Source organism: Dermacentor andersoni, chromosome 10, assembly GCF_023375885.2.
Source record: "Dermacentor andersoni chromosome 10, qqDerAnde1_hic_scaffold, whole genome shotgun sequence".
NCBI lineage: Eukaryota > Metazoa > Arthropoda > Arachnida > Ixodida > Ixodidae > Dermacentor > Dermacentor andersoni.
The window spans coordinates 111,573,337-111,593,826 of NC_092823.1; the positions used below are offsets into that span (position 1 = coordinate 111,573,337).

At 48.1% G+C, this 20,490-nt stretch overlaps 1 protein-coding gene and 1 pseudogene across 1 annotated transcript; both read right to left on the bottom strand.

The window, feature by feature from the left end:
• Positions 1-4: 4 nt before the first annotated feature.
• Positions 5-8,705, bottom strand: LOC129380299 (uncharacterized). The gene is made up of 4 exons (XM_055061099.2): positions 7,660-8,705; positions 6,164-6,428; positions 3,063-3,500; positions 5-1,634 (listed from the first exon to the last, which is right to left on the bottom strand). The coding sequence occupies exons 1-4, from the start codon at positions 8,659-8,661 to the stop codon at positions 1,345-1,347; spliced, it is 1,995 nt and encodes a 664-aa protein (XP_054917074.1). The 5' UTR covers positions 8,662-8,705; the 3' UTR covers positions 5-1,344.
• Positions 8,706-15,858: 7,153 nt separating this feature from the next.
• LOC129388084 (uncharacterized) lies at positions 15,859-18,555 on the bottom strand (annotated as a pseudogene).
• Between the last annotated feature and the right edge of the window lie 1,935 nt (positions 18,556-20,490).

Consider the following 20,490-nt stretch of genomic DNA (forward strand, 5'->3'; position numbering starts at 1 on the left):
CAAGTTGGCTGTACATATTGAATAATTGCAGCGTATTACTGGGAAATGAGGCGCAAGATGCAAAGGGCGCAGACGGCATGGGACAAGGGCGACTTAGTGTATTCTGCGTCCTTTAATCTCATCTCACCAGTATTTTGTCGCAGTCATTCAAGTTTATTGTCAACAGCAGATATATACAGCAGTTCTGCTAGCAAAGCTTCTTCTTGCAATGTTGCTACTTGCGCACAGACGCTTCACTATAGCTGGCAGCATGAAACATAACTACGAAAAGAAAGAAAGAATCATTTAAGTCACAGGATAGCTGTTTCAGTGAAGCAACCGCTATCGAAGCAACCACAACCCTTGTCTCCAGCATGAACCCATTGTGCGGGTGACTGCGTGCCACCATCTGAAACGCTAAGAAAACTCACAGTTCACCGGCATTGTCAACACAAAGAAACCACAGCGAATCACAACCACCGTAGAGCTACGCTATAACCATGGTAGAGTTTCTAACCACGGCGCAAACAAAAGCGAGCAAACGCACACCTTGGCGACAATTTCGAGAACTGGTGAAAAAACAACCCACAAAGGAAAGGTGCAAACAGCGCCGCTGATATTTGCTGCACAGCTTCATTTTCGGCCATATATTCAGTTCCGTTTACCCGGAGTTGGAGAAATATACAGTCCCGTTTAACAAACATTTATTTTGGCATTGTCCTAATGCAAAACCAAACAACCCTGTGGATGTTGTTCTGTTTAAGCGATTTCCGTATACCGAGCGCCTGCTGTATACTTGGAATTAGTCTCAAGATGGCAACATGGACACTCCTGTCCTCGACGAAAGCTTGTTCTACCTGCAACAGGGATGTCGCGAGCCGCAACTTCTTTGACCGACTGCTTGAGTTTTGTTTTCTATGTAGTGTTTTTGACTACAGGTATAATTCAATTGTTAGTATATTGCGCTAAACATACGACTTTATGTATTGGGCTGTGTTATAGCACGATATTATATATAATGTAATATTCAATAGGAGGCGCTAGAAGAGCAAACCAACTTCTTCCATAATTTCCTGAAAGACATTCGCCGTATCTAACCTTCATTCACAAATTTTATCACCGGCGCAATTATGTTTCACGTGTGCACTGCGTCTATTGTTTTATTCGCTAATTATATAACAAAATGTTTTACTCGCTGGAAAGCGACGGTCACAAAGTGCAAAAAACGGAGCATGAGCTCAGGGTTCGGAGTGCTTCACGGCCAGATGGAACCTGTAACCGCTGGTATGGCCGACACCAAGTGAGGCCTAACTAGACCAAGTTAGGCCTAACTAGACCAAGTGAGGCCTAACTAGACCCATTGTCTTATACGGACGGCAAGTGCGTCTCGCAGTTGTTCGCGGCGCTGCAGTTGCATTTGTAGTCGGCGCCTCCTGCACAGCCGTACGCGTGGATAAAGTCCGGCATAGTGCGGGACATGTCCCTGCAATGGTCGGCGTGGTCAGGGTCCCCGCATCCGGAAGCGCAGACCACCAGGTATAGCAGTTTTCGACGAGAGCGAGCGTCCAGGCGCCAGGACGTCACAGAGTCCTTGTCAGTCATTGCCATGGCCGTGGCCACTGCCCAGCGGCCTCCCATCAAGGACTCGATAACGTCTGCAAACACACGCCAAGTGACCTTACTTGCTAGCAGTATGGGGGCTTCAGTGGGTTCTAAGCGTTAGCGCACACGTAAGGGCACGCTAACGCTTAGAACATTGTGACAAGGAGGGCATGACTGCAGCGTATGTTATTATGACAGTTCGGCCGGGTACCTTACGTAGTTATAATTTCCTGCTGTTAGCATTGAAAACTTAGGCAGCTTCCATGTTGATCTCCTCATTGTTGCCATGACCAACATTTGCGCAGGAGAAATCTAACCCTAGAACCGCAGTTCCCTTTCTGTGCGAAGCAGTTTTTTTGTCGTGGCGCCTCACTGTAGAAGTCGGAGTCAACAGAATGCAGCAGGAACCCGCCGCGGTAGCGACTATGGTGTTGCGCTGTGTAGCTCGAAGTCCCTCGTTGGATCCCAGCCATGGCGGCTTCATTTCGATGGTCCGTATCTCTCTCCCTCTCTTTCACTGGCCTTAGCTGCTGCGCGCGCTTGCCGCCCGTGGTGGCCGCTGCTGTTTCTTCGGCCTCTCGTTGCGCAGGACGTTGGGGGCATGCGGAGTTGCCACCTGGCTCGTGCAGAATGTACCGCTATGGTAACTGCTCGCAATGCAAAACTCTAAGGACCGCTGAGCGACATTGAATTGGGCAAAAATGCTTTCGCATTCACAACTCATCAGAAGTGCTCAGGTGTCCTCAGGTTTTTTGCTTAACTGACTGGCTGACCAGAGGGGAGGAGCAGGCAGAAGTGGAGAGGGTTTGTATGGGGGCGAGCTAGCGCAGTGAAAGCAAAAAACCGGATGAGAAGGGTGGCGCCGGCGCCTGCGATTGACCCGCTTCCGCTTGCATGGTTGGCGGTGGCTGGTCGAAAATCGCCACGACGTGGAACGGAAGGTTAAATATGCTGCTATAACAGATGATCAGTGAAGAGTTGGCAGAGCGACGTTGTCTACATGCCGAAAGGGTTCTGCCACGCGAAAATATTTGTGGCACGCAAATCCATTCTGCCTGGCAGCGCCGAGTATAGCGCATGCCACAGCGATCGGCGGATAGCCATCTGCTGTTCCTTTTGGAATGAAGCATGCCCTAGCTAACCGAAAAAAAAATGTCAATTTTTTGCGGCATGATTATGTATATTTCTTGCATACACGTCCCGTTGACAGGGTGAGTTCTCGCAGTTTTTGGGACGCCACGCTACAGAAAGGAGAGATGGGGTGGCCAGAGAAATGTTTGACCAATCGCGGGGTGCTGATTGCAGCAATGGAATAGAAACAATTTAGAAGAGATTTATGTTATAATGCCAACAGTGGTTCTCTTCTGCATTTGTTTATGGATTCTATATAGTGTCACTCTGCGGAGACGGCAAGTACCATGATGCAATGCTTCCAATCTGCTTGCAGCCAGTGATACTTATGAAAGAAGCAGTAGGCTCACCTTCATCGAGGCTCTTGTTGAGGCTTTTCCTGAACGACTGCCTAAAGCAGGACTGCACGTAGTCAGCCATGCTAGAAGTTCCGATAGAACGTTTCGAAGCTGCCGGGACCCCAGCGTCTTGGTACGTGGCCGCCCTCTCGTAGATCGCCCTCAGGATCAGGTAGCGAAGCGCGAACATGCCGACGTTAACCTCGGGGACCTGAAGGGACAGGAAGCCTCTGGAGGCGACCAAGGCAGGCGGTATGGCAAACTTTTCCTCGCGCCTTCGGCCGTAACCGAGTTGGCCTAGGATCAAGGCATCGCTCTCGACGAAGACCTCCTCTCTGTCGGCGGTGCCGACCTGCGCTGCTATCACGGCCGCCACGTTGGGCAGGAACGTATCGTTCATCGTCGCCGGAAACGGCTCTGTAGACATGCCAAGGACGTTGCTGGGTTCCCCTGGGTACGAATGGAGAGCTTCGTACTATGTGCAAACGCTTACACTGTCGAATTCAGCATTCCAAAGGGAGCACAGACTATGGCAGACCGATAAACGTTTCTGGCAGCGAAACGAAGGCTAGAGCCGAGGTAAGAGGAAGTAAAAGGAGAAAACATTCCTGTTCGTCCGCGTTTGTTTGTTTTGCCTAAGCGCTTGTCTAATTTACTTGTTCTTATCACTTTGCTAGTTAGTCGTTTGCCATTAGTCTACGATAGGAACCAGCTAGCCTGGCAACAAGTTATGATTCAGACGGACGTGTTTAAGGAGGTAGGGTGAATGATTGTGCGGATTAATTTTCACACTCTGAGGGTGCTTGAAGACGCGCATGAATCGATGTATTGCGCTTACAGAAATACCGCCACTACGGCCTGGATTTTTACCCGCGACTCCGTGCTGAGCAACGGCACGCAAGTGCCTCTGCACCATTACGTCGGGTTTCATATGTGACAGAAACTTGGCGAGATATTTGGTTTTCGATTTAACAGGGACAGCGAGACGCAAGGATTTATTGAATACAGACTGTTAAGGTCAGCTCTTTTAGGAGGTTTAGGTGATTCAGTCGCTGAGAAGTTAGGCCTATAAAGGAGCGCGCTTCTACATTTCCAATCACCTGCTACCATAGGGTAAACGCTATGCCTGTTCCGAAGGCGTATGTGCGGAAATGCTGCGTGTGGTCGGGTAATCTCGGTGGTCATGCGCTGCCACGCGTTACCGTGTGCTGCGAGTCAAAGTTTCATAAAAAAAAGGGCGCCACAGCTCGGAAGAAGTTCGAAAGGTAGCAACGTGAAGAGTTAAAATTGGTCACTGTTGTAAGATCGAGTAAAATTTGCCGTATTGTTTTCTTCTCGTGTTAAGATTGTACATAATTTCTCTTTTGTAAAGAACGTCCGACAACTCTACAATTACAAAAGTTACATTATCTGTCACCTGAAGGTAGTATGTTATCTTATGGTTGTTGCGCCGGTGCTGTCCTACGTTTAGGCTATTTTCTAGTTTATGAAGGCTCCGTCTCACGACCAACGTGCCGTGGTGAACTGTTGAAGCGGTAAGATTACTATTCGTCGTTACGAGTTGACGAATGGCTTGCCCTAGCCGGTTAATCATTTCAGAAAGAAAGTATTTACGTATAAATACGACAAATTTTCGCTTTTACAGGTATGTCTAAGCCATTAAAAACTAAGTAAATAAAGGTTTCTCTATGCCGGCAAAAAGGACATCTGAGGACACCTAAGCACTTAATGTTGTCTCTCGGCAGCTCTCTCCCTTTCCTCACACTCCTGCGCAGCAGTTTTTCTATCCTGAATAGCCTCATGAGGTTCCTGGGCCTCCTCGGTTGTTGTGTTCCTCTGACCCTAGATCAGCGCCAGGATGCGTTGTTTCCGCTTTGCGGGACCAACTGACAAGTGGTCCTTCGAGTTTTGCGCCGCGAGTAATGTACCGCAGCGGTACGTGCTGCACGAACCAGCAAGCAGCGGCAGCAGCCGGTGGTGCCAGTGCCGCATGCCACCGACGCCCTGCGCAACGGGACTGAGCAAGCAGCAGCCACCAAGGCTGGCAGGCGCGCGCTTCAGCTAAGCCCAGTGGGGATGAGAGAGAGAGAGAGAGAGAGAGAAGAGAGAGATCCGGACTGCGCGCGAGCTTCCGGGAGCGAGACGGCGGCACCAGCACGCACGTGACCAACTCGCCGACGGCAACCCGTCTGACCCCGCGCCGTCGCGTAGCCGTGTCGGCTCCGCCGACGTGCACCGGTGACGTGGCATCGCGGCGATGTCCTCTCCCCTCACGCAACACGGTTTCGCCCAATCTGCTTCGTCGAGGCGCATTCGTGACGTGGCGTCGCGTGTAGATGGGAATTTAGGTGCCGTTTCGCGGCTACAGACGGCGGCTTTCTCGCTCAATCAAGCCGTTTGAAGCTTTGCATCAAAAAGAAAAAAAAGAAGCTTGCCCTCCTCCTTCAGCACACAGACGCACAAAAAGCTATTTCTTGTGAGGTGAAAACAGAAATTACGTTTCTTGGCATAACCTGCCATGAACCTGCCGCGGTTGCTTACTGGCTTCGGCGTTATGCTGCTAAGCACGAGGTCGCGGAAATAAATCCTGGCCACGGCGCCGGCTTTTCGGTGGGGTCTAAATGCAAAAACGCCCCTGAAGCGCACACTCAGTGCACGTTAAAGAACTCCTGGTAGTCCAAATTCATACGGAGTCCCCCACTACGGCGTGCCTCATAAACAGATCGTGGTTTTGGCACACGAAACCCCCGCATTAAATGTTTTTTAGTTTCTTGTTATGACTAAAGACGGGAGGTTTTCTAGCCCCTGCGTGTAGCTCCACCCTAAATGTCGTCGTCCACCTGCGTAATTATGAGTCAGATAACAAAGATTCCTTTCTTCCAGGGCCTTTGAGCGCGTTTCCTTTTCCTTCGTATCCAGTAAGATATTCTAAGAGAACACTGCCTGCATGGTTATATGAACGAGCGTTATAAGAACCGCCCACCTCTGATGGTTTCCGTGAATTTCAGTCAGAATATTATCCAATCTCATCCGGTACCATCCCTCGATGTCACGCCTATCATTCCCCATTCCAACTCCCAAACATGCACTACAGAGTGGATAGTCCAGCGTACCGATGATATTAAGGAATGTACGGCTTAGAAGCGTCGACTCGAGGTAGACGCCAAAGTTGACGACGTTGTCCCTCAGTACAACCTCCATGGTCTCGTTGAACGCTTTCACGAACCTTGCCGTCGAACTGCTTTGCAAGAAGCTGCTGGCCAACCAGGCAGGGAAGAGATTTCTAAAGTGCCAGGCCGTCTGGAGAAGACACCACCTGACTCCCATGAACGGCTGGTCGAAGCTCACATGGTGGGCGTAGTACAAAAACTTCATTACCTGTCGAAAACGAAGCGAAATATGTACACGCATTTGAGAAAAACGGCGGCGATACAGAATTAAAAAAAGAATTCTCTAGTAAGGCTGGCATGTTGTGACAACATAAATTTGGCTTTCTTAACAAATGGTTGCGCTGTAAAGCTTGCACCAAGAATAAAACCAACTCAATGGAAACGAAGCGCGGGTCGAATTTGCAGAATGATTGGTACGTAACAGCTGTTCGGCCATTAAGGGCTGCCTTCGGTAATATGCATGCCCCACACCACGATTGGCTGACAGACACTCTTATGCAGAACTATAGTGTGAGAACTTTCTTGGATATGGGCTCTGGAATCATATATTCCTGAAAAAATTTTTCCGACGGTGCTGTTCATAAGAACGAACACCAGCCAATACGGACGTTGGACGTATTAGTCATAGCGTTCGGCCAATTAGCAAAGATCAGTCACGAAAGAAAATATCTGTGCATTGGGCCTCGGATTTTTAAGGCACTCCTGAAGAACGGAAATAGAATCATAAATACAGGCGGTATAGCATGAACACTTTTATAGACTCCATAATTCATCTCTACAGAGCTGCTCACATCATTTGCCATTTGCTTCGCGATAACAGTCTCTCGGATCGATGACCAGAACCCCTATTTCATTAAAATTCTTCAGAGCAAGTATCAACCAATTGGGACGTTGGACATGTTGCAACAATGGCGATCAGCCAGTAGCGAGCAGCTGTTACGGAACAAATACCTTTGGGAATTCGGCCCCTTGAAGTAAATATCAACAGAACGGCTCTGAAAGGCATACGTGCTGACAGACATGTGTTTTGCATTATAGGCTCCTTTAAACGAAAGTACTACCGGTCATTCCAATTTGAGGCTAATAAAACGCTGTGTGCTTTTCAACGTTAAAGCTGCCTTTGATTATGAGGCGTTTGAAATTCCTTTCTTTTATCGTAGCAAGATGGTGAGCCACGCGAGTCCGTAGATGCTCACCGTACGCATATTTCGAAGCGCAATCAACGGATGCGGTGAAAAGGAAGTGGGTACATAGGTGTAAACAGAAAGCGCTTCTTGTTGGTGCATTTTATAAAATGTATAGGATTCTTTTTGATGGACTAAAGTATTCGCATTTGAGGATTTTCACATTAAAGGTATTTTGCTTCCGAATGCGACTACCGCGTCAAAGTGAATCCAACAACATGGCTTTTTATACTACAGGATTAGAATTGAGCTTACCTTTGACAGTGCACTTAGAAGACCGTACAATCCGATCACTGGAAGCTGTTCCTCATGGAATATCTGTAAGGTGTCCTTGATGAAAGTAACACCACGCAGTGCAATAGTGGTTCCATTTGTTACCTTTCCCAGCGCCGTTGGGCGGTCCGTGTTGAAAGCGCTAATCCAGTTGACTTGCGGAAGTAAATCGACTAGTTCCTGAATGGTGACCGTTCGAAACACGCTGCTTTCGCTGGAAGCAAGAATCAGGCTATCGACTTTGAGATCCAGGTCTAGCGTTTTTTGTACGGGGTCGCTGATGTTCACGTCAAGATCAATGACAGCATCAACTAGATACTGCCTCAATCCTGGCTTGAGCACGAAGGTCTTCACAAGCGGCGAACCCATGTCAAAGTGCACTTCGCCCTTCAGGAGCCTGACGTTGACGAACCCTGAGAGTCCAGTTCTCAGGCTCGTGCTCACGGTAAGCTCAACAAGCCTCTCAGCCGACGCCACCGCGATCCACGACATTTGCTCAATACCCAGGGCTGCCAAGACGTCAACGACGTTTCCCCCGGAGTTGCGGCCCGTGTACATCCAGTAGCAGCTGGCATGGAACAGCGCCATCTGGTGAACCGAAGGGGCGTACGCCGATGGCTTGCCTTCGCGGATGTCGAAAGACACGTTCAATAGCGTGTCGTGGACGAGGCCGTTAAACAGATTCGTTGTGCGCGAGATGTAGCTGCCATCGCCACCTAGCAATGGTCGCCAGCGACCGCACGCGTACTGGTGGAAGTCGCCGCAGGGGTCGGCGTCGAGGTCGATGGCTCTTTGTAGCTCCCGGATCGCTTCGTGGCACGAGTCATTTGCTGCCAGACCGGTGCAGAGTTGGCTGAGGTCAGTCGACGGGCCCGCGGAAAGGGAGGCCTTGCCGTATCGTTCTGCACGTACTTGCAGTGCCAGAACGAACCCCAGGCCCAAAACGCACACGACGGCTAGCATGGCAAAGAGGATGGAGAACATAATTGCGAATGTCTTTTCGTGGAGGCGCGTGTTCCTGTCTTGTTCCTTTCCTGAAATTAATGAGACAGACCACGCATGGTGAATCATAAGTTCTATAACGCTTTGGTGCACGGCTACCAGAGACTACTTATTTTCAATGAATAATGACACAGTGGACATACCTGAATCACGGTAAGAATATGGTCTCTCAAATTCTAGACCTGGTATCACCCCCAACTTAGCAGAATCTTGAAAAAGTGCTTGAAAGTGCAATCAGCGTTCACCTATTGTTAACCGGCCTCTATGTCAAGGCATACCACAGAGGTCGTATACAGTGGGCGAAGAACGGAAGCCTCAAAACCTGGACGAAATGTTGGCACGAAATTTTCCTATTTTCCTAACTGCTGGTCACTGGTCGAGCACGAACTACTTACGTTCTTCATATTTCTTCTTCATTTCCATCCAGGCCGCGTTGTTGGGCTTTCGATGGCGCTCACCGGCGCACTTCTCTCGAACAACATTGCGCACCGTCTTGATGTTCGCCCCGGGCCAAGACTTGGCGCTGGTCACCGATTCCGAGTTGGAGGCAGGCGGAATTGCGCAGATGGGCAGAAGCGTCAAGACATTACCCGTGCGACGTGCGCCTATGACTTCGCACACCCTGTCGATGTCGCTGGACGAAGCAACGAGCCCTGCGGCTCCTCGCGACGAAGACGTACTGCTGCCTTGCTGGCCGCAGTCGGTTCTTGGTGGGCTAGGTGCCATAGGCGCGTGGCCCGCTGGACTTTCGGTCATGGTAGAAGGCTGATACACGGCAGACGGGGCACGTTTGCTTACTCTGACCGCAACGGTTGCTCTTCTTTTCGTCGTCTTCGAGCCCGAGAGCTTCAGGCATGCTATATGAAATGGTGCTCGTGTTGCCAGGAGCCACAGCGGAAGGAGAGGAGACCGAGAGGCTCTACCAAGTCCACGCGCTAGGAAAGAAAAGTGTGGAAGCAGTGCCGTAGCAGTTTTCGCTGCAGTGGCTATTTATTTATTAACCAATTTATTTTATTTTATTTATTGAATCATATTACCACCCGATTCGTGGCCTATCCCCCTCAGTGGGTTTGTGCCATTAACTGAGGCTTCATCATCATCATCATCATGCTGTCGGGCGACAGTCGTGGTTTTGTTGTGGCGGTGTTCGCTGATGTGTGTGCTGATTCGTGTGCTGATCTCGTTCTAAGCAAGAGGCGTCGTATGTGTAGGCTTGCGTTAGCCCCCGTGCTTTTTTTTTTTTTGCCGCCTTTTTAGCTAGATCGTACTTTCGCGGATGTTGTTATGGCCGGGTGGGACACGAAGATGCAAAAAGCGCGAAACGAGGGTGCACGAGCGCTGTACGCCGCGTACCGCAGCACGGACCAAGGACGATTAGGGACTATTGCTGCCGTCGTCAGTGGATTCGTGCTAACGTGCCATCACAGAATGAAACCCATGTGCTTCAGAACGTACAATATATGCATTGCGATTCAGTGACTATTGTACAATGTTCTTGCTTCTGACAGCTGACGATGCATCTTGTGACACACTATACAGCCGTGCGGAAGGATTAGAACGAAGCAGAGAGTGTGAGGTATTGATTGGCTCCTGCTCGGATGCTGCTCGGACTGCTGCTCGGATTGGCTGTTGTGAGGGACTATCAGGAATAAAGAGACTAACCCTGCTTAGCGCAGACGTCCGTGCGCCTGACGGGCTCAGCGAAGCGAGTGTTGGTGGATGCGCTGTTAGAGTGAACAAAGCTCGACAGAAGAACGCACACCTGCGCGCACATCCAACAGCTGACGGCCGCAAGTAGCGAGCCCGGTCAACGCGCTAGCCGCGCGCATACGCGCGTACTATTGGGCACCACGCGGTGGCTACCACGGAATTTCGTTTCCGTGAAGCTTCACTTAACGTGAGAAGAACACACCTCAAGACGCCACCAGACAACTAAACATGTTCTCTTCTGCTGTCCTCATGGTCGGCGCGCTGTGGCTCATCATATACATCGCCGTTGTACGGAGCAGCCCAAAAGTTGCCCAATATGGAAAACGATGCCTCAAGCCACTAGTGACATAGGTGTTTGTTCTCGTGAACTGCAGATGGGCCAGCCATAAGTCGATGTGTCGTGATGTGTGTATACGCAAAGTGGGACGCTGGTCACTGCCTGTGTATTCTTGCAGTACAGTGAGAATGCAAATTTATTTCACAATATGCGGCAAAGGTAGCGGGACCAGCCTCGTGGTCCAATTTGCGGGGTTCACTATGAACTCCTTTTAAAGCTAGATCACATTTCTCGGACGGCATGACTTTGGCAACGGTATCCGTTGCCCTAGGATACGTTGATCGGATCGCTGCGGCGCGGGAGCGTCAAAATGGTGGAGTAAAGCCAACTTACCGCGTCACGGGGCTTAAAAAAGAGTGACGTCAGGATCTCTCAGTTTTTTTTTTTTACTTCTATGTCAATAGCAGATAAGGGTAGCTTTGAACGGACTTTCGTTTTCTACCGAAGAACGATGACGGCAATCGCCCATTAACTGCGGAAAATGTCATCGTTTGAAGGATGAGGCCTCGATTTTTGAGACCTTCGCTTCATCGACGCAGGTACAGTGCTCGTGGAATGAAAAGCGTCACTTCAGGGCTAACTGATGCGCATACTTTCCTTTCCACTGGCTGCAGTTTGCTTCACATTGATGTAAGTTTGGCACGTACACTTAGACCAGAGTCCACTTCACGTTTGGTGACCAGATTCCTAGCGATATGACATGGTACACTCGGTAAGGTGCGCTGCAGTGACCACAGGATGGTAAGAACTCGAATTAGCCTAGACCTGAGGAGGGAACGGAGGAAACTGGTACATAAGAAGCCGATCAATGAGTTAGCGCTAAGAGGGAAAATAGAGGAATTCCAGATCAAGCTACAGAACAGGTATTCGGCTTTAAGCCACGAAGAGGATCTTAGTGTTGAAGCAATGAACGACAATCTTGTGGGCATCATTAAGGAGTGTGCAATAGAAGTCGGTGGTAACTCCGTTAGACAGGATACCAGTAAGCTATCGCAGGAGACGAAAGATCTGATCAAGAAACGCCAATGTATGAAAGCCTCTAACCCTACAGCTAGAATAGAACTGGCAGAACTTTCGAAGTTAATCAACAAGCGTAAGACAGCTGACATAAGGAAGTATAACATGGATAGAATTGAACAAGCTCTCAGGAACGGAGGACGCCTAAAAGCAGTGAAGAAGAAACTAGGAATTGGCAAGAATCAGATGTATGCGCTAAGAGACAAAGCCGGCAATATCATTACTAATATGGATGAGATAGTTCAAGTGGCTGAGGAGTTCTATAGAGATTTATACAGTACGAGTGGCACCCACGATGATAATGGAAGAGAGAATAATCTAGAGGAATTCGATATCCCAGAAGTAACGCCGGAAGAAGTAAAGAAAGCCTTGGGAGCTATGCAAAGGGGGAAGGCAGCTGGGGAGGATCAGGTAACAGCAGATTTGCTGAAGGATGGTGGGCAGATTGTTCTAGAAAAACTGGCCAGCCTCTATACGCAATGCCTCAAGACCTCGAGCGTACCGGAATCTTGGAAGAACGCTAACATAATCCTAATCCATAAGAAAGGCGACGTCAAAGACTTGAAAAATTATAGACCGATCAGCTTACTGTCCGTTGCCTACAAAGTATTTACTAAGGTAATTGCAAATAGAATCCGGAACACCTTAGACTTCCGTCAACCAAAGGACCAGGCAGGATTCCGTAAAGGCTACTCAACAATAGATCATATTCACACTATCAATCAGGTGATAGAGAAATGTGCGGAATATAACCAACCATTATATATAGCTTTCATTGATTACGAGAAAGCGTTTGATTCAGTCGAAACCTCAGCAGTCATGGAGGCATTGCGGAATCAGGGTGTAGACGAGCCGTATGTAAAAATACTGAAAGATATCTATAGCGGCTCCACAGCCACTGTACTCCTCCATAAAGAAAGCAACAAAATCCAAATAAAGAAAGGCGTCAGGCAGGGAGATACGATCTCTCCAATGCTATTCACAGCGTGTTTACAGGAGGTATTCAGAGACCTGGATTGGGAAGAATTGGGGATAAGAGTAAATGGAGAATACCTTAGTAACTTGCGCTTCGCTGATGATATTGCCTTGCTTAGTAACTCAGGGGACCAACTGCAATGCATGCTCACTGATCTGGAGAGGCAGAGCAGAAGGGTGGGACTAAAAATGAATCTGCAGAAAACTAAAGTAATGTTTAACAGTCTCGGAAGGGAACAGCAGTTTACGATAGGTAGCGAGGCACTGGAAGTGGTAAGAGAATACATCTACTTAGGACAGGTAGTGACTGCTGATCCAGATCATGAGAGTGAAATAATCAGAAGAATAAGAATGGGCTGGGGTGCGTTTGGCAGGCATTCGCAGATCATGAACAGCAGGTTGCCATTATCCCTCAAGAGAAAAGTGTATAACAGCTGTGTCTTACCAGTACTCACGTACGGGGCAGAAACCTGGAGGCTTACGAAAAGGGTTCTACTTAAATTGAGGACGACGCAACGAGCTATGGAAAGAAAAATGATAGGTGTAACGTTAAGGGATAAGAAAAGAGCAGATTGGGTGAGGGAACAAACGCGCGTTAATGACATCTTAGTTGAAATCAAGAAAAAGAAATGGGCATGGGCAGGACATGTAATGAGGAGGGAAGATAACCGATGGTCATTAAGGGTTACGGACTGGATTCCGAGGGAAGGGAAGCGTAGCAGGGGGCGACAGAAAGTTAGGTGGGCAGATGAGATTAGGAAGTTTGGAGGGTCAACATGGCCACAATTAGTACATGACCGGGGTAGTTGGAGAAGTATGGGAGAGGCCTTTGCCCTGCAGTGGGCGTAATCAGGCTGATGATGATGATGATGATGATGACTCGAGTATTTTGCTCATATGCAGGGTTATACTAAATGCTACCTGTCACGTTTCTTTCCGTGAGCACTGTACATCATTGCAGAAGTTTCGGTCAGGACTAAGCCTGAATACGGACCCAGAACAGAATTAAAGGCCCATCTGAAGGCCCACCTGCAGATGGTGGGCCTTCATCTCACGAACTCACCCGATTACGACTATACGTTTCGTGGATACCAGCACCGAGCCTTACTTACCTGTGTGTCCGATACCACCTAGCATTTGTATACTTTATAAATTACTTGAATAAATTAAAATGGAAATTTTAAATTTATAGATATTGTTACTTGCTTGGTCGGGCACAACAGGTAAAATCTATCCCTTGTAACACGGTGAAATGGAGTTATAGAAAAGGGTGTAAGCTTGTGAGGCGATTTCTAGCTGCTTTTATTCTCATCCTATTTCTGGTGCTATTGTTTTAACGATTCACGCATGTCATTGTGATGCTTCTTTCATTGATCGTGGTAATGATCAAGGGAATAGAGTTTCGTTTGGTACGTGCAAACTGGAAGCCCTTTCTTATGCATTCTCCTACAAATTTGTTCTTCATAGGTCAAATGATTATGGTTACGCTTTGTTCGCACCTAGATAGGCATCTGTCATTCGAGGCCCGCCCCAATGAAGTGCGGCGGATTTGTAGAAAACAAAAAATTGCTCTGTACTTGTGCATGCATTTGTAGGTTCATGAATCTGAGATAATACTGAAAGCCATGTCAGGTGTTCGACCGTTGTCAGGCCACAGAAAGCGTTCGTCATGATCTTGTGTTTTTGTGAAAGGAGCCGTAGCCATGCGTAAACTTTGCTTTTTTTCCTTGAAGCTTATGTTCAGCAGTGTAACCAACCCACAGGTTTTATGAGAGTTGGAAGTGGCGTGCAAAGCAAGCTTTAGCGTAGGCGCATTTCTTGCTCTGTCAACACGGTTCCTTGTAGTCATGCGAGTACAGGAAACTATTCAATTGCTTTACACGTCATCGATAAACAGCCTGACCAGCGGTCAGCGCCCTTCGAGTGGATCTCGGGGCAACACAGAACAACTGCATGGTCCACGAATTGCGATGACTCCCCATCCTGCGTCGCCGTTAGGCTTAACCACCATTCCATACGTCCATATCAAGCGCTCGCGGCAGCGCGAGTACCACATCTGCAAGAACACGAACCAACATGGCCATGCTTACGACATATTTATAAACATGATCAATACGCAACTGAAGTGACATGAATACTGCATGTATTGCGTGGCTCCTTCACCGCAAAAGTGGAACAAGTGAAAAAGAATGCAAGAACTACAGAATAGAAAACACGTAGGTAGGCAGTTTGTAAGATGAATAAGTCTTTCCATATTGCCACGTTGCAATGAGTGCGAAGAAAAATAATGTGGCGTTGCGGCCCTCACCGTATGCCGGGCGCAGCCGGACTGGCCGCAGGGAAGAACTGAGCACCGATTCGGACGGCTTTATTTCATGTCAGTAGCCTACATATATCGAAAGCACTCATGTGGCAAGTGATGTCACAGACGTTTCCGACATCAGGGCCACAGCGTCAGATAACGTGGACACATGACACGCGGCATAGGCGCTATCACCACATCACCCCTTTTTCTTGAAGAATACGCCGACAGTGACAATGCGCAAAAGGAGGCAACAGCCAGTTACTGAATCCTTAGTGGTCTGGCTGTCAAACAAGACGACCAACTCGAGTTCTGTATCCAGGAGGGTCAGTTCATGGCAAGGGATCGAGTCCTAGATGGACGGTGAGGTGCCTTGGCCGTTTGTAGCAAGATCAGTTTCACGTTTAATTTCTGCCAACTATCATGTGCCTCTGGAAAATCATAGATAACTCCCTCGTCCCCGCTGTCCTGCCGTGAAAGAAAGCAAACCAAGAATTTTCTGTTTTTAAACTACGTCAGTAGAAGTTCGAACTACACACGACCTCGGCCGCTTTGCAGTCTGCCAGCTAGACTTCCGCGCCTGGTTTCATGGGTGGCAACGATAGGGCCTTATGACGACTGTTGAAGCACCTACGCTGCCGTTGTCGGACAGATGTATCGCGATTTATGAACTTGTTCAGACTCACCCTCTGGGGCTGAAGGCTCTTTGGAAGGACAGGAACTGTTGCGCGTAGCCGCCTGCCCATCAGAAGTTCTGCAGGGCTTTCTGCAAGTGGCCCTGGAGTATCCCTGTACGGTAGCAGTGATAAATAAAGGTCCTTGGCTTTTATAATCAGGCATTTATTTGTTTGGATCATCCTTTCTACTTTCCCATTTGCCTGGAAATATTTGGGGCTCGACGTCACAGTGCAACAGCCGTAGTCATGAGAGAACTTATATTCATGGGATACAAAGTTTGCTCCATTTACCGACATACGACTGCAAAATGTCCTGAACAACTGCAGCGGTTGCATTTCGCCGCTCTTGCTGGGCATGAGGCCCTGCGGTGCGCTCCTTGACCTCAGTTGGGGCATGGACTGGGGGTGCCTGGTCGGTAGGACACTGGTGCACCAACCTTGTACGCAAGGCGAACAGTTTTTTGACGAGCTGCCCGAACGCTGTCCTGAAGAATTCTTCCTGTGCTGCGCCTGCTTGCTGACTGCGTCAAAGTTGCTGGTTTTCACTGCAAAGGGTTCGTCGCCGGTTTCTCACAGTCGTGGCTGTTGTTCGACGCTCTCCTTTAAGTGAGCTTTTAGCAAAGCACTGGGGAGTGTCACTTTGGCATTCATTTGTAGTTACTCAGAGTAGCATCAGTGAGGCCGGCAATAAAACTGCCGCGAATCATGTATTCTTTTTCTTTGTAGTCGCACTGGTGCGCCAGCATGTGCAACGCGCTAATGACTTGGTCGACTGACTCGACAGGTTCTTGAATGCATCGGTGAAATCATGCGCTCTCATAAACAAGGTCCCGTGCGGCCGCGAAGTGATCGTCGAACTTCTGACGACTTTGGACTGCTTCTGTTCTTCAGATAACGCAAAAGTCGAGAAGATTTCTCTTCCTTGCCTGCCTATCGTATAGAGTCCGGACTTACGCTTCTTCACTCCGCTCGTTTAGGCTAGAAGCAAAGCGGTTGTCATCAGAAAGTCGGCTCCAAGAAGGCCATTCGGACGTCCCGCCGAAGTCCAACCTTGACAGAACTTGAACCGCGAATATGTCACGCAAGGGCTTGACTCCGTTGTCTCCTGACATGGCACCGCTTGACGACGATAGTGCAACGCCCCTCGGATATCAGAACACGGCCAATTCTGACACTACGTAGTGTTACGGCTCTTGTCGTATGAAGCCGGACTCGCCGCAGTGAAGAACTGAGCGCTGACAGATAGTTGGCATGATAACAACCCTTATTTCGTGCCCGCAGCCTACATATATAGCGAACACTCATGTGTCAAGTGACGTCACTTACAGACAACGTTTCAGACATCAAGGCCACGGCGCCAGATAAAGTAGACACATGACACGTGGCATAGGTGCTATCACCACAAAAAACATTGTCAAATGCGTCAATTCAGTAAGTTAAGAATTTACCTCTCTATTGTACTAACTTGTGCCCAGAACAATAAGCAATGCTTAAACGCGACACAGCGGCGACCCCAATTGGCGGTACTTCTAAAATTTGAACTCACAGGTCAAGTCGATCCGATATGTACCACCGTACATCCAAGAATAATCACTAGTGCTCCTGCACATGCAAGAATGTACAGCATTATTCGGGCCATGTGCAGTCTTACTATAAAGGACTGTTTGAGTAGTCATGAGAAAATTGAAAGACATTCGAATGCCATACTTGCATCTTGCGCCAGGCCATAACTGGATTGCAGTGTCAATGCGGTGAAAAACGGTTATCGGCGAAAAGCAGAGCATTGTATATCTTGATGATAACATTGCCCGAGAGAAATATCTGCTAAAGTACCGAATCTGTGCTGTATGCTGTTAGCGATGCTGTAATAGAAGGCTCCCCGATTAACAATTCTCGCCAATGAGGCCGTCGAATCGTAGTGCATTGCACTTGCGCCTTCTAGAGCAAAACTTTGTTTCCTTTTCGCAAGATGGCCCAGACTTTCTTGACCCTGGCTGCTGGGTGGTGCTGCTGCCGTGCTGAATACCTCTATTTAAGAACGAAAAATTGAATTACGTACCCGATGGTGGGATCAAACCCAATCAGACCAACCCGATGCCCTAACCGTTAGGCCACAATCGCACGTACGCTTGAATCGTGCCGAGGTCAATTATAGATCTTTGAGATGATCCCCGTGCATGTCACATTGCTTAGCACGGGTGCTACGAACCAGTTGCCTTTACGCCGAAGACGTATGAAATGAGCGAATTTACATAATTTCCTGAGGCACTAAACAAAAGCTTTGCTTCACATAGATTCCAAGATAGATTCCAAGATAGATAGAAAACTTTGCTTCACATAGATTCCAACCGTACTTGAAAGAAGTGCTTTTTTCTCTCTTTCCAGCTGCGTAGAAGCATTGCAAAACACAGAGAAGTGATAAAATAGAACTGTTTCTTTATGCCTGCCGACGCACAAAATATAAGCTATGTATGCATTTTGCATGAAAATAATGCAGTGCTTTGTGTAAGCATGTGCTTAATTTCTAAGCCTCAAACTTTATCTAGCTTCGCAACGTGGCAAGCGCACATAGTGCTTACCTGTAGACCAAAAGCTGGGGCAAGTGTCGGCTTTGTAGAAGCAAATATTGTACATCCTTGTCTTATTGGCGCGTTTACAACTTTCTCAGCGTGCTTCATGAATTTCCGGAATCCTTCTGAATTGGATAGGTCATCCGAAGGAGTACCGCTTGAGGTGACCACCGGGGGTACATGCCTCATTAAATGGTTGGTAACAGAGCCATGTCTCTTCGCAGCAGACCTGTCTTCAGCTGTCATCTGATCGGCCTTGAAGATGTAGTAGCCGTTCTCTCTATACATATCTTCGATTTCCACAGGAAGCGAGTCACCTTTGGACCCACTTCCGCCAAAGCCGCGGTGCTTTGACTTCTGTAAAGTAGTCGCGGGCTCTCTAGACTCGACGTCTTCATTGCTCTCGTAACTCAAGTGTCTGTACTGGGCATGTCGCTTGCGTAAGTGATAATTCAATGCCGTCGCCAGGCTGCTTGGTAACGCTTTTGAAGAATGGATTTCTCCGGAATCAAAGTCATTACGCTGTTCATAGCGTCTTCCAGCCCTACCTACGGGGTCTCTAGTGCGCGTAACCAATGAGCCAAGTTTAGGGCGCGTAAAAAATGAACCTCTGTGCTTTTCCTTATCGGCGTTTTTCAGAAAAGGGGCCTTCATCTTATCTACTGGAGCCTCTCCATGCAATATCGAGACGGGGCTTCTGTCTATTCGCTGGTGTTTCAATGAAATAGCACCGAAATTCTTGCATGGAGGCTTATCGGCAAAGCTCATACACGGCATTTCCATGCGACGGAAAGGCCACAAGCCCGAGCTGTGAGCATTAGCAACATCGCTATAAGTATTCTCAACTGTGTGATCTCCGGTCAATAACGAATGCTCGCGTTCCACATCAGAGTTATCAGATTCTATGTTGTGGCGGCTTGGCTGGCTATCGAGCAGGGAATCCATGCTCGGCGGGTATCGAGTTCCGAGCAGTAGGCCCGTGCATGCTGACCGTGTCAAGGTCAGAACCACGGCTGCCGAAACAACAGCAACACGAAACATCTCAAGAAAAAGAAATCGTTCAAGCTTTTACTCACCATGATAACTGTGCGATGGACGATTGTTTCAAAATTTCTAGTTCTACATGTCCTGCGCAGTCATTTATATAAAAGACACAAATGCACTGCACCCCCAAGGAAAAAAGCGCTTTCCATTGCGGTTGATTTAAGGAAAATATGCCACCCATAGCAACGAGCTATGGAAAGAAGAATTATGGGTGTGACGGTTAAGGGATAAGAAAAGAGCAGATTGGGTGATGGAACAAACGCGAGTTAACGACATCTTAATTCAAGTTCAATCAAGAAAAATAAATGGGCATGGGCAAGACATGTAGTGAGGAGGGAAGATAACCGATGGTCATTAAGGGTTACGGACTGTATTCCAAGGGAAGGGAAGCGTAGCACGGGGAGGCAGAAAGTTAGATGGGCGGATAAGATTAAGAAGTTTGCAGGGACAACAGGGCCACAATTAGTACATGACCGGGGTAGTTGTAGAAGTATGGGAGAGGCCTTTGCCCTGCAGTGGGCGTAACCAGGCTGATCATGATGATGATGATGATGATGATGATGCGGTCCCATAAGTTGCCCCACAACCCATTCATGAGCTATAAGGTTCGTTAAAAAACAAAAATCGGAACCTGGAAAATTTGGTCGACGGCGCGCTGAGTTTTTCTAGTGAAATTATGGTTAGTATTAGAAAACAGCAGTGAGTACATTCTTGAGAATTGGGAGCATGGAGGTAATTGTACCGCTGAGGGGTTTCGCATTTCAAGCGCTTAAGGATTTGAGACCTCGTAAGCCGACAAAATGCATTTTAAGCTGTTCAACTGTTTTAAATGATTTGCTGTGCACAGGACATGCGTCCATCTGTGCACTGCCAGCATAAAAATTATGTCTTATGCTAGAGGCGATGAAGCGTTAAGCGCAGTAAGTGGAGCGCAGGAAATGTTAATCTCGTCTTCGCACGTGTCTCTTGTAATTTGTGCAGACTTATGCTGTAAACGTACTTTCGGAAGCAACATTTATGGTACACAGGGCCTAATAAAGTTACTGTTATACTTTGCATTGTAGATAATGGGTAGGCTACATTGGAAGCATGTATGCATCCTATGTCAACTATTCAACTGTCAACAACGCTATTATGCGGCTATGACACATCAGCTTAGCGTAAATGCGCAAGGTAAAG